The sequence below is a fragment of the Lissotriton helveticus genome, chromosome 5_1 (assembly GCF_964261635.1).
Source record: "Lissotriton helveticus chromosome 5_1, aLisHel1.1, whole genome shotgun sequence".
Classification (NCBI taxonomy): domain Eukaryota; kingdom Metazoa; phylum Chordata; class Amphibia; order Caudata; family Salamandridae; genus Lissotriton; species Lissotriton helveticus.
Genome location: NC_136065.1, coordinates 1,960,578,873 through 1,960,600,473, shown reverse-complemented (window position 1 = coordinate 1,960,600,473; position 21,601 = coordinate 1,960,578,873). Strand labels below are relative to the sequence as shown.

The 21,601-nt window shown below is 43.7% G+C and overlaps 1 protein-coding gene across 8 annotated transcripts in view; it reads left to right on the top strand.

The window, feature by feature from the left end:
• The window catches only part of FBXO47 (F-box protein 47), a 1,641,665-nt gene that overhangs the window by 241,395 nt on the left and 1,378,669 nt on the right, over positions 1 to 21,601 (top strand). For all 8 annotated transcript variants that reach the window (XM_078645633.1, XM_078645631.1, XM_078645626.1 and 5 more), the window contains exon 3: positions 668 to 838. In XM_078645633.1, coding sequence (XP_078501759.1) covers positions 668 to 838 — 171 coding nt within the window. The remainder of the gene's footprint in view (positions 1 to 667; positions 839 to 21,601) is intronic.

Sequence of the window (21,601 nt, the reverse complement as noted above, 5' to 3'; positions counted from 1 at the left end):
CAAGTTACCTACCTATAGTAGTGCTGTTTCTGGTAGATGCTCTATCTAACTGCAGATTTCTCACTGGCCTCCTAATTCCCCATTCTTTGTAAGTCGTCTCTTGTCAAATCTAAAACAGTCCCACATTAGAAATTGGCACATTGTTGCCAACGGTTGTTAATGTGCTGCCTTGGTGGGTGTAGAAAGGCAAAAAAGACAAGAAACTGACACATATATGCAAGGGTGGCATTTATATGCACAGCGCTACCGTTCGGCATGTGGAATTGCTACAAAATTCTCCTGATCCAGTCTGGCACCTGGGTAATATTCTAAGGTGAGGAGTCTGGGTTTAGAAAGAGTACCTGCCAGCAAGTATATTAAAGAAAGTAAGTAAGTAGTTTGTTTTTATCACTCTTAATTATACTGTTTACGTACAAATTGATGCTTATAAGGTAATATGTCTATTGTAAACACTTATACAGTATATGCTTGAGTTCATTATTCAGATAGTGAAAGTTTAGTTTATAATGCATTTAGTACAGAACAAAATCTTTTAATCTGCACCTTTTTCTTTGAATTTGTATTTGATGATCAGAACTGTATCGTAAATGTTAGCATCTTTAATTACAGCAGCGTATTTTTTAATTAACAGTACAATTATTCATTTTAAATGTTGGGTATTTTACAGTGAAGGAAATTAGCACGATAACTATGGTATCCAAAACCTTCAGCAGCCACCTTATAGATTATATATCGACACCTTCCGGAAACAAGAGGCTATTACTCCAGGACTTCCATAGCCAGGAAAATCCTAGTGCAAGACAAAATACCTACGTACTGCAACACTATAAATCTCTAGGTGATAATATTGATTAATAATGCTTTATATATATTTTTGTAAACTGTGGGCTTGAATCAAAGAATATGTTAAACAACTCTATGCAGTGATTTAAGCTCCTTAAAAAGAATGGATTAAATAAATAGATGCTGTTTATATGATAGACAGAAGTGTGATTAATGGGTCAGAACATTTTTTATGTGATTAGCGAATGAACACTTGTCACATACACTCTTGAGGAAAGAATATTTCCAAGGTTCATAACTTCTGAATAATTTCTACTATCAGGCCAGGCCTTGGAAAACATCCAATGTCCGTTTGTTTAAAAGATGTTTTACCACGTCTGCTAAAAACATTTTCAAAATTGGAAACTACGGAGAATCAGTTAGCAAAAGCTTACGTTATTATGGCAAAGCGGCAAGCACTTTTGTTTTAGCTCAGTTTTTTGTTTTATCCTTAAAAGACATTGAAATGTTTGCTGTGTTGATATTTACACAGGCGGCGGCTTTTTTGCTTTTTGTGTTTTTTGTATGAACTAGTATCCATTTTGAGAAAATAGTTTCTTTCAAAGTGTGCGATTTTTAATGTTCTACTCCTCATTACATGGCAAGATATCAGTTAATGATTTGCTCTCTAGAAATGCGTGCTGCCAGGCCATGTATATTTCTCCAGTGTTAGATCATTCATAGATTCACATGCTTGAATCATTCCCCGTCGTCAAAGTGGGAATCCTACGGTACCATAATAAAGCAATATGTATAATTATCATAGGCTATAATGGCAATGAACACTCACTATAATAGCCTAACTATGTCCTTTAAAAAAAAAAAAAGAACTGAACATCAAACTTTAGCCAATCAGACAATAGCACCCTGTAGAACACTCCCAAGAGAGGCTGAGACCCTCAGATTTTCTATTGCACACCGTGAAGGGAGTCTCCCTGAGCTCTGCTCAGTTTCTTTAGCTATTACTTCTTTTTGGATCATCTAAGATTATCTTTCCTGGTTCATTCCTCTGACCCTGGAACTAATATGTCAGAGTAACATAACATAACATAACAACATAACATCTGTATTTGTAAAGCGCACGTTCACCACTATGGGTATCTTAATGCTGAATAACAGATGTTTGTTGTTCAAAGGTCAAAGGGAGAGCTGCGCCAAAGGTCTCCAGAGGTGCGCAGAAAAGCCATGAAAAAGACTTTACATGAGTCTTCATAAGGCACTTCTCAGAGAGAGAAAATGGGAAAAAAATTCCTCAGAGGCAATATCAGGCCCTACTACTCCCTCTTCGGCACTGCCACTACATCAGGGAAATCCACATAACTTGACAATGGGACATCTACAGCATAAACACCGCCAAAATCATCGGTAACAACAATTACGATGACATTTCGACAACCATAACCATGATGATTACTGTCTCGTCTACGGCGGCCTTGTCTGCGATGGCATCATCTACGACTTCATAGTCTACGACGGCCTGTCTACGATGACCTAGTCTATGACGGTTGCCTCCGACCGCCTACTCTGTGACGGTTGTCTATGACAGTTGTCTACGGCTGCCTTGTCTATTACAGTAGTCTACAACAGAAGTCTATGATGGTAGTCTATGATGGTCATCGACTATGGTTGTGTACGATAGTCTCATTTATGATTACCTCGTCGCCTACATCAACTTTGTCTTCTACGTAACCCTCGTCATCTACGTCCGCCTTGTCGATGACAATTTTGTTGACGATACAAACTAAGACGAAAGCCCCGTTGGCATCAACAAAAACCAAAGACACATAGTCCAGCATAACTTAATGTCAAGAATGAAGGTGACTAATATGACCATGTATACAAAAGGCAGCACTATATGGAGAGGCAATATGTGGAGCAATTTTAACACTTCGCTCCCTCTCCAACTTCAGAGGGCACGGGTTAGGTTGATGTAGCTGTAATACTAGGCCTACAGGGCACGTTACAGGATTACTACAAACACTTTCCTGAGCCGGCAAGTTCACATAATTTCCGGTACGTTGTCCGCATCCTCCGATGCTCCGACACCAGCACCACCACCATTGGATTCCCCACCAGATGATTTTGGTGGTTTTCATACCCTTATACAATGAGCTGTCAAACATCAAACACTTTCAGCTTCTAATAGCAAACAAGCAATTGATATGTTTTCTTTAAGATTTTAAATAGAAAGGCTGTCAGAGCTATTCCAATTGTTGATAACATTCGGGAATAATTTCAGTCTTAAAAAACCTTATCATCGAAACCCCTCCTGATCAGCAAAGCACTGGGGAGAGGTTCTCAACTATGTCCGGCAATACTGTATGGGCAGCCAAATCACTGCCAATACAGGGCAGGTGCGACCACCATATGGGGTAAGACATAATCACATACATAGAATTTCTGCTGGAAGACAAAAAAGGGCAGAAGCAAAAAAGATTCTGCAGGGTGGCGAAAGGTCCTCATCAGAAATCATAGATTGCGCTATAGATATAGCTTCAATAGGATTCCACAACTAGCAGGGTCAACTGTCCTTAGACGCCAAGGTTGGTTGAAGGGCACAGCATTTAGACCTGAAGTGCAAAGAAAAATATTAGTGATGCCTTACCATGGTGACGCTCTGTTTGGCAAGACAGTACGTCGACAAAGCCTTGCAAGCAGGCAAGTCGGACACTGACTGCAGCATCTTTGGTCACTTTACAATTTGAAAGAAACACCTTATAGGGGGCACCCGGGAAGAGACACATCTGTATCAAGGGGGATACCAGAGGTATCAGACTTGGCAGCCCTCTCAGCAGCCCTTTAGGCCAGCTTACCAACAGTGACAACCTTCTAGTCATCTATTACGAGAAAAAAAATCACACAAATAGGTCTCCTCACATATGATCAGATGTTTGAGTTCGCCCATATTCCTTCCACCACTCCGGCAAAATGAAGGCACTCACCTCATCTTCATTTACTGTGAAAGGAAGTGTTATCTATGTTAACCAAAGGTGCCATAGAGAAAGTCCCACATTCTCAGCAAGGAATGGGCTTCTATTCTCGTTTTTTCCTCATCAGCACGAAAACAGGTGTGGCAACCCATCATAGACCTCCTGAAATTAAACAAGTATTTGCAGAAACAATTCTTTTGCGTGCTCACCCTCTCGGATACCACATGACCGCTCTGGATTTACAGGATGCATTCTTCTATATCCCCAAATATTGTATCAACGTTCTCTCATTAGGCTTTAAATCAACTCTGCTACATTTTAACCAAATGCCTAGCCTCTGTGGCACCTTTTCACAGGAACAACGGTCATCAGGTATTCCCCTACCTTAACAACTGGTTGATAAAAGCACAAACAGTATTTCAAGCATTCAAGGCCACGGAGGATTGCCTAAAGTTGTTTTTCAAACTAGGTCTTGTAATTTATCAAAAATCATCAACTACTCCATCCCCATCCCCATTCAAGAAGATATTGTTCATGCGCAGAACACTAGATATGGTCCAAGGCTAAGTCTTTCTATCCCAGAATAAGCAACGAAGGCTCAAGGAAGTACTTTTAAACTATTCCAAAAAAAGGTTTATGTGCTTCTGTTCAATTAGCTTCTGAGCATGATGTCCTCAGCGATCAATCTGATTTGAAAATGAGAGCCTTAGAGGAACAGCTACAAAAACAGTAGCTTAAAACAGAAGGATTGTTCAAGGACCTGGTGTAGATCACACCAGGTATGATGGTCCCAGGCCTCTTACCTGTCAGAGGGCCTCCTGTTCCTAACTCAAATATCTCACTTCATAATGACTACAGATTCCTCCCTGGAGGCCAGGGGCGGTCATGTGCAAAAATGCAAATTTAAGGCAGGTGGTCTCCACTCCAGAAGAGTATACATATCAATTGCCTGGAGCTCAAAGCCATCTGTTTAATCTCCAAACTCTCCTGCCAATGATAGCAGGGTCTTCAGTGTTAGTGGACGTGGACAATACAACCAGCATGCACTATGTGAACAAACAAAGAGGAACAAGATCACTGGCGCTATCTAAGTAAGCATAGGACATCTGGAGCTGGCTAACAACAAACAGGACAACTCTTTGGGCTGAACATGGTCCCGGGACAAGTAATCTCTTAGCAGACATGCTGACCTGAACTAGGAACAGCTTCCTTGAATTGCAGCTTGATCAATCAATACTAAATAAGGTCTTCCTGCTCTGGGGCAAACCGGCTCCTTACCTCTTTGCAACAAACAAGAACTGTGCAAGTTGGCATCAACATTCAAAATCTTGGGTGAATACCTTTTCGATCGGATGATCTGGGATCTATGCCTACGCCCCCCCCCCCCCAATACCTCTAATACCAAAGGTTCTCAGCAACATGAAGGTGGAGCAGTGTCACCTCATCCTGATAGCTCCCAGATAGCACAGGCAGCATTGGTTTATGGAGCTTCTCCTTCTATTGGAATCCAACCACATTCACCTACCAACACACAATAAAAACATGTAAACTGTAATGGAAACGCTTCTGCCTATAGTGCCAGAATGAAACCTTCATCCTCTACAAACATCATCTGGCAGATAACTACTCTATCTCCCCTCAATACCTCAGTCACGAGTGGTGCATGTGTCTCTTTAGGTGCATCTTCCAGTTACATCAAGATACAGGCGTTCATTACATTCTCTCTCTTTGTGCTCAAGCAAAAAAAATCAAACAGTACATGAAAGGATTGTTCCAGTAAGGGCTCCTTCCGTGTACTTGCACCTGAACATAGTTTTATCTCAACTCATGTAGAGTTCATTCCAAACCATACACAGAGCAGCCCTCCTATTTCTCCCACGGAAGGTCACTTTATTTCTAGCACTCACTTCGACCAGGAGGGTAAGGGAGATACAGGCTTTCTCAACTCAAGAACTTTTCTTAGGCCTCACAGGTAATTTAGTACTTCTCAGAACCAATTCAAAATTCATTGCAAAGGTTCCTTCGGATTTTCATCTCAATGAACGTATAATATTTTGGACTTTCTTCCAGAATCCAAGATCACCAGCTAACAGAACTATTCAGAACCAACTGTTTCTCTCATATGGACAACCTTGTAGTCACAAAAGCAACCATCGCTCAATGGATTTCAGCTGCAATCAAGTTCTCCCACGCAAATGCTGGCAAGCCACTCACAGCAAAACCTAAGGGTGCACTCAACTAGAACAGTTTCCACCTCAACTTCTTTGTTTGTGGGAGTAGCTTTGGAGAAAATATGATGTGCTGTAACTAATGCATGCAGCATTATTGCCTAGATTTGGCACAGCACAGTGATGCAGAAAATGGACAGGGTTTCCTACATTTTTGTCAATAAAAGTAGCCTTTTGGTTCCATGTGTTTGCTTATGAAGTTATGCAAATTTTAATGTATGATATATATATATATTCGAGATGTGTATATATACATATTAATTTATTAAATTGCATATGAATGTTATATGTATATATATTTTATACCCACCATTCGCTATTTGTACTAATATTATAAGGTATACAAATACAGTAACTGCTTGCTATTCTGGTTCAAGCATGTGAATTTATGAAAGATCCAATACTGCAGAAGAAAATAAGTTACTTACCTGTAACTGTAGTTCTCCAGTATTGGTATCTTTCATAGATTCACATGCAAACCTCACTCCTCCCCTGAGAGGCTCCCCTTATAGTTTGGGATTATTTTATTCCCACTTTTGCTTGAAAATCTGAGGGACTCAGTCTCTCTTGGGAGTGTTCTGTGGGGTGCTATCGCCTGGTTCGCTAAAATTTGAAGTTTGGTCTTTTTTTTAAAAAGGACATAGGCTATTAAAGTGATCTATTTCATTTCCATTACTGGCTATGATAATGATACAACCCACTTTATTATGGTACTGTGGGACTCCCACTTTACGACGGGGAATGATTTGACCATGTGAATCTATGAAAGACACCAATATCGGAGAACTACAGTTATCGGTAAGTAACTTATTTTCTGCAGCATTAGAGCACTGTGTAAAAATCAAATGCATACCTCCCATGGTTAGGAAGTTTGAGACTGTTATCAGCTTAGCATGTGAAATCTCCAAAACATACTATTGAAAATAGTAATTTGCAGTAGGAACAGGCCTTTTCTGAAACTGGGCATAGGATGGACGCTGCGTCATTCTCTGCCGGCATCATGTATCCTCTACCCTACCAGATGCTTGCAATGCTCTATATTTATTCCTTTTCCAATACTATTCGTGTTCCCTTTTTTGCAAGCAATTACCTTTTTCATTGTTGATGACCTTTGATAGGCAATCCCCACACATTGCTCCTAATGAGGATTTCTTTGATTACCACACAATTACTCCAGTGGTTCCTTTAGTGATGAGAAGTGTATCTATTATGAAATACCTTTAAACTCGTACCAGTGATTATCATTTAAGGTTACTGAACGTGATTTCTTATCTTTTTACATTTCTTAAATATGAGTGCTGGAAGTTTTTTTACCCATTTTCAGAAAGCCAGACCCCCGGAGTACTTTCTTTTTAAGACAATAAGTACTCCTTTCACCCCTAAATAGTCCATTCCAGTGATCCATGGGTTTTAGAATCAGGTAAACTGTGTTCTCAACTTGATTCTACAGCACTAGTTTTCAAAGGAAAATCAGACTTGGTATTCCTAGCGGATATCAAGTGACTGACTCCCTTCAGTGTCATGTCATGAATTCAGATAAAAATGTCACATAATATACCTAGGAAGGGTTTTCGGATTTTGTGCCAGATGACAAAGAGTAGAGACATGTTTGTTTCATATTTAAGATTAGCAACTATCAAATCTGTTCACAAGAGCTTTGACAGATGTACTGGATATAACCACCAGGCAGGTTTGTATCTTGATCATTGGACTTTCATTAAAGTTAAGAGCTATTGGAATATGGCTGCATCTTCACCAGGGTCTAGAACACTTCTACAACCGACAGAAATAAATCTCCCAAACCATAAACAAATAATGCCTAAGTGGAGGGAAACTTTTCTAACTTGCATTTTAATAAATGAACTGTAGATAGTGTCATTAAGATTGTAAGCTTCTTCACAGAGCTTGGTTCCTGTTTGTTTTACCCTTCCACTGCTGGGACTGTGATACACTGGTATTTTGGTTTTATGCATCTTCTTCCTAGTGCTGCTCTGACTCTTCTGTCTTTAGCATTTTCCCAGTGGATCAACACTTCTGGCGTCTAGTGTGAGTCTTAGAGGATCCCCTTTAGAGAAACCAGTGAAAAGATCTGCGGGGTGAGCCCTTTCTGGGTAAATGGGTAATTATCTTGGTTCTAGGCCGTACTTTATGGTGTTTGGTGAGGGGCCCCAGTCTTTCACTGCATCAGATGTCGAAGTTCTAGTCCTCCTGCTTCTGGAGTAAGAGGGTATTGCGCCATGGAGTCGACCAAAGGGCAGGTACTGTTCTGAACGGACAAGCAGTTACTTAGAAGTACAAACCATCCATTGTTGGTAAGGATTTTAATTCTTTATTTATGCTCTGCTTTGACCCAGTTTTGGTGCATGACTCATGGGGGTCTGACATCCACATTTCTGCTGCAGAACTAGAAATAGCAAACAACTCAACCAGCAAATTGCTTTCGATATACAAGTAAGCTAAGAAGGGGTGACCCATGGTTATCCAACGCATTACATGAGATAAATATAAAAATGCATATCACAACTGATCTCTCCACTTCTCTCTTCCTCCAGACGTGTTAGCTAAGGACCACAACTATACAAAAAATCTCCGATTTCGAGAGCCCAGTGCAGTAACCTGCCTCTATCATATGAAATACCATGAAGGTACCTGCAGAGCTGTTCAAAGCTACCAGCGTACTGAAAATCATCCAAATGCACGTCTGTCTGTCACACTTCATTATCCAACACACTGCTACACGCTGCATCCCATTACACGATTACCCCACCTCTGTGGCAATCGCATGAAACATGGAAACACTTCCAACATACCTTTAAAACAAAGACAGCATCCTTTCAGTCACACACCCTACACTGTGTCAAGTGCTACTCATGTAGACAAGGGCTTCAGCACCGCACATAGGAGTACCTAGCACCATATAAATGCTGCAATACAATACCAAAGTGGGAGTTAGATGCTGGCACATCCCTGGCTGTAGTGAGTTAAAGCCTGTCATGGCACAGGTCATTAATCCTTCTGCTCTGATGAGCTCCTAAAACTTGTTGTTCAGGTGGTCCATCACTTATCTGAATATCATTCAGAAAAGGCAAAAGTTCTAGTAGCCTGGCACCAGGCAGAAGAAAATAGGGTTAAGGACACTTCTAAGTCAATGCAGTTGGGTGCTATATGAGGGTTACTAAGGAAGAAAAAGAAGACATGTTTCTGTTTTTATTGCAAGGGTCATTTTGTCAAAGACTAAAGAAGTAAATTCAAAATGTTTTACAGTCAGATGACAGTAAGGCTACCTATTGATAGGCTGCTGCCTGCGAAAAACTAGATTCTACAACAGGGAAAGGAGCTGCATTGTCAAGTGAAGAAATGTAGTCAGTTCCCAGATGGGTAATGAAAATTCAGTTAGTTCCCAGATGGGTTATGATTACCCTGCAGTCAGCTGTGGCTCATATAATTCATGTGAAAGTCATTATGTAAAAAAAAAGTGGTCTTGGGACTTTTAGGGTCCCATGTATCAGCTTTTGGAATAGCGATTACTCAATTGCGATGTTCATCGAATCGCAATTAGATATTCGCTATTGCAAATGCATGAAACTCCAAGCCAAGAGTTTTATGTAGCGATGCGTAGGGGCTCGCAAGTCGACCTACCTCATTAATATTAGTAAGGTAGGTCACAATTTGCGACCCCCTAGGAATCACTAAAACCACTAAAAGGTGGCTTGCTGGGGTCAGCAGACCACCATGTCGTGATTGTTTGTAAATAAAGCAATCATTTTTTTTTTTTTAAATGCAGTCCATTTTCCTCAAAGGGAAACAGGTTGCATTTAAAAAACTAAAATAAAAAGAGTTGGCAGTGGTCCATGGTACCAATGCCTGTTCGTAAATAAAACATTTTTGCCACCGTTCCCAAAAGGGTGAGGTCCTTTGTGGCCCCTTCCCATTTGTGAATGGGTTTAGTGGCAAATTGCAAATGTTTTCCGACCGCATTCATGGTCACAAAATATTCATCCATACCACTGCGATGCTTTATTTGGAAGGGACGCTCTAAACACGCCCCATCTAAATACCGAATAGCTAACCCATTTTGCGATTCGGTAACAGCGTACCGAATCACAAAATAGGGTTTGATCCATGTAAATAGCCTTCTTTGCGTTCACAGACTGGCCGATTCTGCAAATCAGCCCATTTGTAAACGCAAAATTGGTTGATACACGTGGCCCTTAGATTCTAGAGTTGCTGGGGGTATATGTTTATCAACTTTGCTCAATCCTTGCAAATTTCAATTATTAAGAAAATGATTCCTGAGAATATTAAATCGGTGGAGGGTTCTAATTTTTCGGTGTAGTAAAAGATTCTGTGATTAAGATTTCTCTAGTTTTTTTTCAGATCATCAAGAGAAAATGTACTTTGATTTGATTGATGTTCTTTATTTTAAATGGATTCTGGGTATGCCTTGTTTGACCTTACGTAGTCTTTGTGTTTATTGGGCTTCCAGGATGGTTCCATTGAATTCCCACTATTGTCAGAATACTTGTATTGCTACGTGTCCCTTTTTGAAAAATTGCCCCTCTGAGGTCCTTGCTGAAGTGGGTACGTTCTCAGCTGTACGTGTGTTATCTTATTACTTGCTTGTGTTTAAAAATTCAGTGACATTCATGTTAAGAAGCAGATAAATAAGTAACCCCTACAGAAGTTATGATTGCAAGATTGATTTAGAATAGTTGCATCAATGTCTTAAAGTCAAGTTTGCACACTTACTGCATCAGAAAGAATCTAGAGGAACGTGGCTACTGCATGTATTAGGCTAATAGTCCCCAGCTTCCTTCCCATTATTTTCTGTACCCAAAAAGTGGGAGAGCTAAGAACATGTATTAACTGTGGACACCTAATATAATTATTGTGAGAAATTGTTATCCTCTGTCTTTGATATCTGTTTTATTAGACCAGATCAGAAATACTAACATATTTCCAAAGCTGGATCACAAAGGAACTTACTATCTAGTTCTCTTCCAGGGGATCCTCATCAATAGTCATAAGCATTAGAATATTCCCGCCCATGCGCGGGACCCCGGAAACACTAAATTATATGTGCCCCACATATATATAACCATATATATATATATATATATATATATATACATATATATATATATATACAAATAAGCAACTGCAGCCTAATAAATATCAGAGCTGAATATGCAGTAAAGAATTTCCAACATACATGAAAGAAATGCATGAGAAACAACAGCAAAGCTTGTTTAGAAACTGTTTTAATGCTCAGACAACAGTAGAAATTCTCATAAACCACTGAAAGCATAGAAAGCTCCCAGGCTGCATTGCAAATACCCAGTCTCAAAAGACTGAACATCAAATACGTAAGGGGTACCTGCCCTATGCGTTTAGAATAAATGGCCTCGGGGAGGTCCTATATATTAATGTAAGAAAACCTGAACCCAAGCAAATTATGTCACAAATACATATTTATTCACATTTATAAAAATTTATTTTTTATATATGAGTATTTGAAACTACTGTTCATTGCAAATAAATAGGCGTGATTCATAAGAGTGATCTATACCTTAATAAATAGACACAATAATATAAATAAACAGTGGTTCAAATTCCGCTCTGACATATCAACTACACTCATACGACAATCATTCACAAATCATACAGCACCAAGCGATGATGGTTATAGATAGCATAAGGACCGATGGTTGAATGTCCGGGTTGGTTCAGTGAGTTCCGGAATGGGAACAAACGCCAATGCGCGTTTCGGTGTGTGGCCCCGTCCGGGGCTACACCTTCATCAGGGCACAGTGAGAGGACGGAAGAGGAACCACAGACAGGCAAAAATTCTGGTATTCACAGGTAGTGCAGCCTCTCTTGTGAGGGCAGAGATACTTTCAGCTTGCTCCGAAATATGGCGGTAAATGCACCGGGTCGTGTCTGTTTTGCAAAAGCAATAGCCCCCCCCGGCGAGCGCGGGAATGGAAGCGCTGGAAGGTGGGAGTTCCAGGGACGAGCTGGGGTCGGGTCGGGTCGCGGTTTCCAGTCGGCGGTCTCTGTGGTGGATGCGGTGGCAAACGAAGGAACTCCCTACTAGAAAATGCTAGGTCGCATATAGACGCTAACACATGACGGGCCATTTAATCCTTTTGGACACCCTTCGGGTGCCTCTATAAGCCTTTACCAGCCGGCGGCGCCCCCTCTCCCCAGAATCCATCGAGGAGATTATCACCATTATTTACAGGGAACCCCTTTCATTCTGTCGTGTGATCCCACCTTCCAGCGCTTCCATTCCCGCGCTCGCTGGGGGGGCTATTGCTTTTGCAAAACAGACACGTCCCGGTGCATTTACCGTCATATTTCGGAGCAAGCTGAAAGTATCTCTGCCCTCACAAGAGAGGCTGCACTACCTGTGACTACCAGAATTTTTGCCTGTCTGTGGTTCCTCTTCCGTCCTCTCACTGTGCCCTGATGAAGGTGTAGCCCCGGACGGGGCCACACACCGAAACGCGCGTTGGCGTTTGTTCCCATTCCGAAACTCACTGAACCAACCCGGACATTCAACCATCGGTCCTTATGCTATCTATAACCATCATCGCTTGGTGCTGTATGATTTGTGAATGATTGTCGTATGAGTGTAGTTGATATGTCAGAGCGGAATTTGAACCACTGTTTATTTATATTATTGTGTCTATTTATTAAGGTATAGATCACTCTTATGAATCACGCCTATTTATTTGCAATGAACTGTAGTTTCAAATACTCATATATAAAAAATAAATTTTTATAAATGTGAATAAATATGTATTTGTGACATAATTTGCTTGGGTTCAGGTTTTCTTACATTAATATATAGGACCTCCCCGAGGCCATTTATTCTAAACGCATAGGGCAGGTACCCCTTACGTATTTGATGTTCTTTCCCCGTCTACCTGCCTTAGATTGATGTGGGGTCCCCCTCTGAATCAAAAGACTGAACAGCTAACCTGTAGCAGTTGTTCTTTCCGGCTCCTTCTAGAAGGATCCTGGCAACACAGCTCCACTCTTTTTCTGATTTCTGTCAGAAAATTCATTCTTTTTCACAACTTTTATTACTAACTTCGACGTCTTTTGACTCTAGAAGTCAGTAGCTGTCCTTTGTTGGCAGTTTAGAGCTTTTTCTGGCTTTGAAAATGCCTTCTCTTTTTGACTCTTGTCCCTCTTGTGTGAAAAAGAAGGCCAAGTCAGACTCACATGAGGTCTGTATTCTCTGTCTTCCTGAGGATCATGATCCCAAGACCTGTCCTCTTTGTCAGACCCTTACCAGCAGGACTTTGAAGGAAAGGGCGAGGATTCGCCTATATGGTCTGGCAAGTCAATCTAGAGGTAGGTCCCCTGTGAAGAAGGGATCCAAGAGGCCTAGATCCTCTTCTAGGCACACGTCCTTGCGCCCCTCTGCTTCAGCGTTGGGCTAGGCGCTGAGAAAAGACCTTCAAGAGGGATATTCGTCGAAGAAAAGGCAGTCGCTGTTGAAAAAAAGACTCGTCGACGTTGGAGATTCAGGATGCTCCGCCGCCGTCGTCAACTGGGCGACGATCGGCGTCGACGGACAAGTCTCCTCCGCGTTTGTCAACCCGGCGACGATTAGCGTCGAGGACAAGAGACCCTCCGCCATCGACAACCAGGCGACGATCAGCGTCGAGAACAAGGGACCCTCCGCCGCCGTCAACCCGGCGACGATCGGCGTCGAGAACCCGAGACCCTCCGCCGTCGTCAACCCGGCGACGATCGGCGTCGAGGAGTATCACCCCTCCGCCGTCGTCAACCTAGCGACGATCGGCGTCGAGGAACAAGACCCCTCCGCCATCGTCATCTCGACAATGTTCGGTGTCGAGGGGTAAAGACCTTCCGTCGGCGTCGGCGGGACGCTCGACGTTGAGGGCAGGATCTCGACGATCATCGCAGTCCCACCAGCGATTGACGGCGAGTGCACGGACCCCTCCGCCGTCGCCTTCACAGCGGCGACCGGCGTCGAGGCATGGGTCTCCAGCGTCGCCTCGACGGCGCTCAGTGTCGAGGGATAGACGAACCCATCCGCAGCCTGCTAGAACGTCCAGGAGGCGTTCAACGTCGACGGACAGACGCCGTTTGACGTCGAGGGAGCGTTCACCAGCTCACCGCAGGTCGCCGTGCAGGCGACGCTCGACGTCGAGCAGGCGGTGGGATCATCGACAGCACGGATCGCCGTTGAGAGCACGCTTGACTTCGAGACACGGCTGGCGAGGTCGAGGGAGGCTTCAGTGCTGATGGTAACGGCGTCAGCTTCGCGCCACTCGTCTTCCAGAAGCATATCTGCCTCCCCGAAAGTGCCTGCACGTGCCCGAAAGTCTCCCTCAAGATCCAAAATAGGTCCAGACGGCTGCTAGGTTGTCCCCGAGATGGCAATTACCGTTGAGTCACTGGCGGGACTCTGGCGCTACCAAACGCATGCAGGAGTATGCCAGCTCAGTGCATCGTTCACCTCTTCAGAGGCTGGTTGAGGAGGCAGACAGGGAAAGTCCTCCCAGATGCACATCTCCTGAGAAGGGTCGTGCGATCACGTTCTCCGAGGCGAGCGGAACGCGTCGGAAGGTCGCAGGAGCGAAGGCGCAAGGAGCATAAGCAAAGGCGAAGGACACCTTCTACCACCTCTTCTTCATCCACCCGCTCCTCAAGGAGGAATTACTCTCCCACGTCGGACAGCCCAATTTCCAGGGTCTCTCCCATAGATGATATAAACACCTATCATGATGTCCTACAGAGAGGTGCCAAGAATCTCAATATCGAGATGTCAGTCCCACAAGTCACGACTACGGTGATTTTCGAGACTCTCCACCAGAAAACGGCATCTCGACCTCTGCTTCCGTTAGTTCCGGGGATCTTGGACCCTGTTCTGGACACTTTGCTGACGCCAGCGACTATAAAAGCAGTGCCAGCGCGTCTCCTCAAGAAGTACAAACCAGCTTCATCGGATCCAGTCTTTGTCAGAACGGATCCACCTGCAGACTCCGTGAAAAAAGACTCATGCGGTGTCAGCCTCCTCTTCTGTGCCTCCTGACAAAGAGAGCAGATCCCAAGACTCGTGGGGTCGTAGAGCCTGTACATCTGCGGCCTCCTCTCTTAAGGTTTCCAGCACGGCTGCGCTGCTTGGCCGTTATGATAGAGCTCTCTGGGACTCTTTGGAGCGTTTTAAAACCAAGCTTCTCAAAGAAGATCAAAAGGATTTCGATGAGATTGTCACGGAGGGTTCCCTGGTGGCTAATCAGATGATTGGTACGGCAGCGGATGGTGCGGTACTATCTGCCCATTCCTACGCTCATGGAGTATGCGCCAGGAGGTCGGCCTGGCTAAGACTCACAGGCCTGAAGCTTGACGCACAACAGAGGATCCTCAACCTTCCCTTTTCAGGTTCTTTTGTCTTCGGAGCTTACGCAGAAGAAGAGATGACACGGATGAAAACAGAGTTGGACACTGTTAAAGCGGTTGGTTTAGAGAAACGCCGCTACAAGTCTAATCAACGCAAGGGGCCTCAACAGAGGGTTCAAACCCCTCAGTGGTCCCAAGGCAAGACCCAGAACAAGCCTCAGTTTCGAGGAGGGAAGTCTAACCGAGGTAGAGGAGATCACCAACAGTCCTCTGCCATGACGAGTGGTGGCAAGTCATGAACAGTGTCTTCCTCTGCCACAGTTACCCACTCCAGTGGGAGGAAGCGTATCTCAACATCTAGCAGAGTGGGTCAGCATCACAAAAGATCATTGGGTGCTAAATATACTAAGGAATGGATACGCACTTCGTTTCCGTGCGTCCCCTCAGGACATTCCTCCGAAAAAGTCGCGGCCTCATCAGTTGCCCCTGCTTCGAAAAGAGGTGAGAGCTCTTCTTCAGAAGCATGCAATAGAAGAGGTTCCTCCTTCACAAAGAGGAAGAGGAGTTTACTCCAGGTACTTTCTTGTCCCCAAAAAAGATCAGGAGGGCAAGGTTCGACCTATTCTGGATCTTCGAATTCTAAACAAGCTTATAATCAAGGAGAAGTTTCGAATGTTGGCCCTTCACCAAATATGTCCACATCTTCAAGTTGGAGATTGGATGTGTTCGGTGGACCTCCAAGACGCGTACTTCCACATCGCCATTGCAAAGCACCACCGCAAGTACCTGAGGTTTGTGGTCGGCCACAAACACTACCAGTTCAAGGGTCTGCCCTTCGGCCTCAAGTCAGCGCCGAGAGACTTCACCAAGTGTATGGCGGTGGTGGCGGCTTTCCTACACAAAAAAGGTCTCTTTGTCTATCCATATCGGGACGACTGGCTGCTGAAACGTCCATCTCCACAGCAAGTGAATCACGACCTTCAGACATGCCTGCGGCACCTGCACAAACTTGGCCTCCATGTCAACTAGGACAAATCAGTGCAGACTCCCACTCAGAGCATCCACTATCTTGGCTCCGTTCTGGACACAGGCGTGGGAAGAGTGTTTCCTTCGGAGGAGAGACTGTCCTCAATGCAGCAGAAATGCAAGCTTCTGCTCCAGGTACAGTGTCCGACGGTCCGTCAGGTGGCATTTCTGCTAGGATCCATGGCGTCGTGCATTTTCCTCATCCCCCACGCCAGACTGCGGATGCGTCCCTTGCAGCAGTCTCTAGAGGATCAGTGGGATCAGGCTACAGGTCGATGGGAGGATCGAATATCTCTCTCCGAGGCGGGGAGATCCTCCATTTCCTGGTGGATTCAACAGCGCAATCTGATGGTGGGAGTTCCTTTTCATCAGCCCCTCCCTGTAGAATCCATAGTGACGGACGCGTCTCTCCAAGGCTGGGGGGCGCACATGGGGCGCCTCCAGATACAGGGGCGGTGGTCTACCAAGGAGCAGACTTACCACATCAACATGCTGGAGCTTCGAGCGGTCCATCTAGCTCTGAAAGCTTTTCTGCCTGCCATAGAATCGGATTCTGTGCTGGTCCAGACTGACAACACGACGACCATGTTCTACCTGAACAAACAGGGCGGAACCCGGTCGCGTCCCCTCTCCCTGGAGTCGCAGGCGATCTGGCACTGGCTGCTTGCCTGGAAGCTCACAGTGGTAGCAGTGCACCTGCCAGGCGAGCTAAAGATCAAAGCAGACGCACTCAGCAGGCACTTCGAAGACCAACCAGACTGGGTGCTGCACGACGAGGTGGTGGCAGACCTCTTCCATCGGTGGGGTCGTCCGGAAATAGACCTTTTCGCAGACGACGTAAACGCAAAATGCCACGCCTTCGCGTCCAGATTCCATCGTCCAGGGACACGAGGGAATGCACTTTTGATGGACTGGTCAGGGATCTTTGCTTATGCTTTTCCTCCTCTGTCCCTGATCCCGAAGGTGGTGTCCAAGCTCCTCAGATCAGACATGACCATGATCCTGGTAGTTCCGGATTGGCCGCTGCAGTGGTGGTACCCGGACCTTCTTCATCTGTCGGTACTTCCACACAGGAGGTTGCCCTGCAGGCCGGACCTTCTGTCCAAGATGGGAGGGAGGATTCTTCATCCCAACCTTCCCTCCCTGAACTTAACAGCATGGCTCCTGAGGTCCTCCAATACGGACATTTGAATCTGCCTCCTGATTGAATGCATATATTGAGAGAAGCCAAAAGGCTCTCCACAAGAACCTCTTACGCGCTTAAGTGGAAGAGGTTTTTTCTTTGGTGTAGGAAACGTCACCTGGATCCGACCAAGGGCCAGGAGGATGTTATTCTCCCTTACCTCCTACACTTAGCAAGATCTGGTCTTAAGTATGCTTCCATCAGAGTGCATTTGTCTGCCATTACGGCCTATAGGAAGTCTCCTACGCAGCCTTCTTTTTTCCAGATGCAGGTGGTTAAGGACTTCTTGCAGGAGTTAAAGAAAGTTTACCCCCCTGTTCGAAGCCCTTCTCCTCATTGGGAGCTTAATTTGGTATTGTCCAAACTGATGGGTCCCCCGTTTGAACCAATACATCGGGCTTCCCTACAACATTTATCCTGGAAGGCCGCCTTTCTAGTTGCCATTACATCGGCTCGCAGAGTCAGCGAGATCCAGGCACTGTGCACCAATGAGCCTTTCACTGTGTTCCATCACAACAGAGTAGTGCTAAGGGCCCATCCTTCTTTTCTCCCTAAGGTGGTGTCTGATTTTCACATCAATCAGTCCATTTCCCTACCGTCTTTCTTTCATAATCCTGCATCCCCAGCTGAGCAGGCTCTTCACTCTCTAGACCTCAAGAGAGTACCTAAGTTTTACCTTAGCAGTACTAAAGGTATAAGAAAAACAGACCAGTTATTTGTCAACTATGGCGCCATGAGAACAGGGTTTCCTGCAGCGAAAAGATCCATTTCTAGATGGATTGTATACTGTATCACCTTGGCTTACCAGCTGACGAAAAGGCCCTTACCGTTACCTCCCAAAGCGCATTCCACCAGGGGGAAAGCGGCCACAGTGGCTTTCTTGCATGACGTCCCTATGTCTGAGATTTGCAAAGCTGCGACCTGGAAATCAGTTCATACCTTCACGAGGCACTACTGCCTCGAATCTGATTCCATGGCTGATGCTCAAGGGGGCCATGCTTCTTTGAGGCATCTGTTTGGATAGGGCTCTATCCTACCTTGGGTTTTTTGCCCGAGTGTTCTTATCATGTTTTTTCATGTATTTTCCTTTGCCCGCAGGGAGATGAGGTGAGGCTCGCTATTCTATTCTAATGCTTATGACTATTGATGAGGATCCCCTGGAAGAGAAGGATTAGTTACTTACCTGTAATCCTAGTTCTCTTCCAGGGGTATCCTCATCAAAGTCATAAGCAACCCTCCCGCCTCCCCGGACAAAGGATTGCTATTTGTTTGGAGATATTGTTAGCAAATGTTCCATGGTTTATTCAGTCTCCGCTAAGAACAACTGACCTAACTGTCTCCCCTGAGGCATGATGGGAAGCTGGGGGTCTGGAGTGCCTTAAAGGCACAGTGTCAGTTTACTGCTATGCAGCTACAGGTTAGCTGTTCAGTCTTTTTAGACTGGGTATTTGCAATGCAGCCTGGGAGCTTTCTATGCTTTCAGTGGTTTATGAGAATTTCTACTGTTTTCTGAGCATTTAAACAGTTTCTAAACAAGCTTTCCTGTTGTTTCTCATGTTTCTAATGCATTTCTTTCATGTATGTTGGAAATTATTTACTGCATATTCAGCTCTGATATTTATTAGGCTGCAGTTGCTTATTTGTATATATATATATATGTAGCAGAAACTGATCTAGAATAAAAGTTTGGATTAAGATTCACGGAGTCAGCGCCGTCTTTTATCGTGAAGCATGGTATGAAAGAATATATATATGTATATATATATATATATATGGTTATATATATGTGGGGCACATATAATTTAGTGTTTCCGGGGTCCCGCGCATGGGCGGGATTATTCTAATGCTTATGACTTTGATGAAGATACCCCTGGAAGAGAACTAGGACTACAGGTAAGTAACTAATCCTTACAATCAGAGAGGGTGATTAAAGGAACACCGGTTTCCTTATTAGGTTTGGATTGTTCAAATATGAGGTCATGCCTTTTCGCCTCTGCAGTGCTCCCGGAGCATTTTGATATTTTATTTGTGAGGTATTAGGAGGATTTTGGATGTGTTATGTATTGTCTATTTAATGTTACCTTTATCTATTCTGAATCCTGAGAAACATACATATCAAATGTTAAGGAAGTGCTCCAAAGTTTGAGAGCACCATTTTTTTGCTAACATGGATACATGCCTTTTGACACTACTTCAAGTTTTAGTGTTCTTTATTACGCCTAAATGCATTTAGATCCATGATAGGAAAGTAACAGCGATAGTGCAATGACATTGACCTACTTCAGTTAAGGCAATTCTGAGTTTTTGGGCTTTGACAGTTTATAGTAGGCTCAGTCACCAGTTTTATGAAATCATAAGACCTATTTTCAAGTTATCACAAAAAGAAGTAGCTTTTTAATATAAAAAATAAAGCTGATCAGCCATTTTTTTTTATAGGAACTATTTACTAGTGCTCCAATTTTGCTACACCCTAATGTGAAGTGCCATTTCATTATTGATACGGATGATTCATATCATGCGTTGTGAAGTGTTTTTTCTTAGAGAAATCCAGATACTGGCCAGGTTCATCCAATAGCTTACCTTTCCAATCCATTTTCACCAGCAAAGTTACATTATGCTATCACAGATAAGGAACCTTTGGACATTTAGAGACCTTTTGAAGAGTGGTGAAATTTTATAGGAGTCACCCCACCCTAGTTGTGTACACACATCACTACAATTTGGAATTTTAAAAAATCAATCTGACCACTTGCACCTAGACAGCACATGTGGACTTTGTTTTTCTCAATACTTTTGTGATAAATTATATGCCAGCTCCTAAGAATCGAATGGCCTTTGCTTTATGACGAGAACAGCTGTACAACAAAAATGAAGTGAATAAAGATTCACCACCAGTCTTGTCTCCCAGAAGTTTGCATGATCATTTGATAGCTTTGATCAAGGTAGATTCATTTTTGAACAACATATGTGCTGGAAATCAATCCAGTCTTGTTGCAGGGATTCTGCTCATGAACAGAACTATACTTGGAACTATAGAATATTAGCATGCAGGGGCTGAGTCACCATACCACCTCAGTATCTATGAGCCCAAGTCCGACTAGCTATCACTCGCTCCCCTAACCTTTCCAGAGAAACAAGTGAGTTGGCACCCCAGAACACAACACTCTTGACTGTCCCAGGGATCGCTGTAGCAGGGCACACCCTTTCACTTTCTCACGCGTATTTGTTGACAATAAGATAAACAAGAGACACAAAGGGAGTTTAGAATATTTAGTTAAACTTTATTGCTCTTAGATGCAATATTTGTGCCACAATTAGAAAACAAAGGCATACAAAAAAATATCCAACCCCCACCCCTTCCTACTAAAGATAAATGAGTATATATCAAAGATCTCTGGGATTATTGGCGGATCCCGTACCTTAACATACATAGGTTGACGTTCTACATCTCAACTGACGCAATAGTCGTGCCTCAGGAACTTCACTCAGTGTGTGTTTTAGAACTCCTGTCCTCAGGTATATGGCAAGATATGATGCCTCACAAACAGCAGCTGCATTCTTGTGTTATGTCTAGGTGCTAGACCCTAACCAGAGAGATGTATGGCCTTGTCTATGGTGTTCAGACTAAATCCTAGTAAAAGAGCAGAACACGAAAACCTAGGCTGGATCTATGTTTAAATACAGTGTGGCACAAAAGCAAGTGTGTTTATATAGCAATGTGTGCCAAAGAAATGCAGCCTACAACTTGCACAATTAGGCTAACATAGGAAAAATTACAATGGTCAATGCAGGAGACGCATAACACTCCAGCTTTGGTTTGGATAATAGCATGAAAAAAAACATACTAAATGATAGTCATGTAATTAGAAAGTAAACTAATTCAAAGCATACTTTGAAAGTAGAATATACTGAAAATGTAAGATGGTAATTGTCAATTTGGAAGAAAATATCTAATCATAGTGTTTTGGGGGAATCCATTGTGTCACCCGCCAGTGCAAAGGCTAATGACTCCATAAACGAGTCCGACT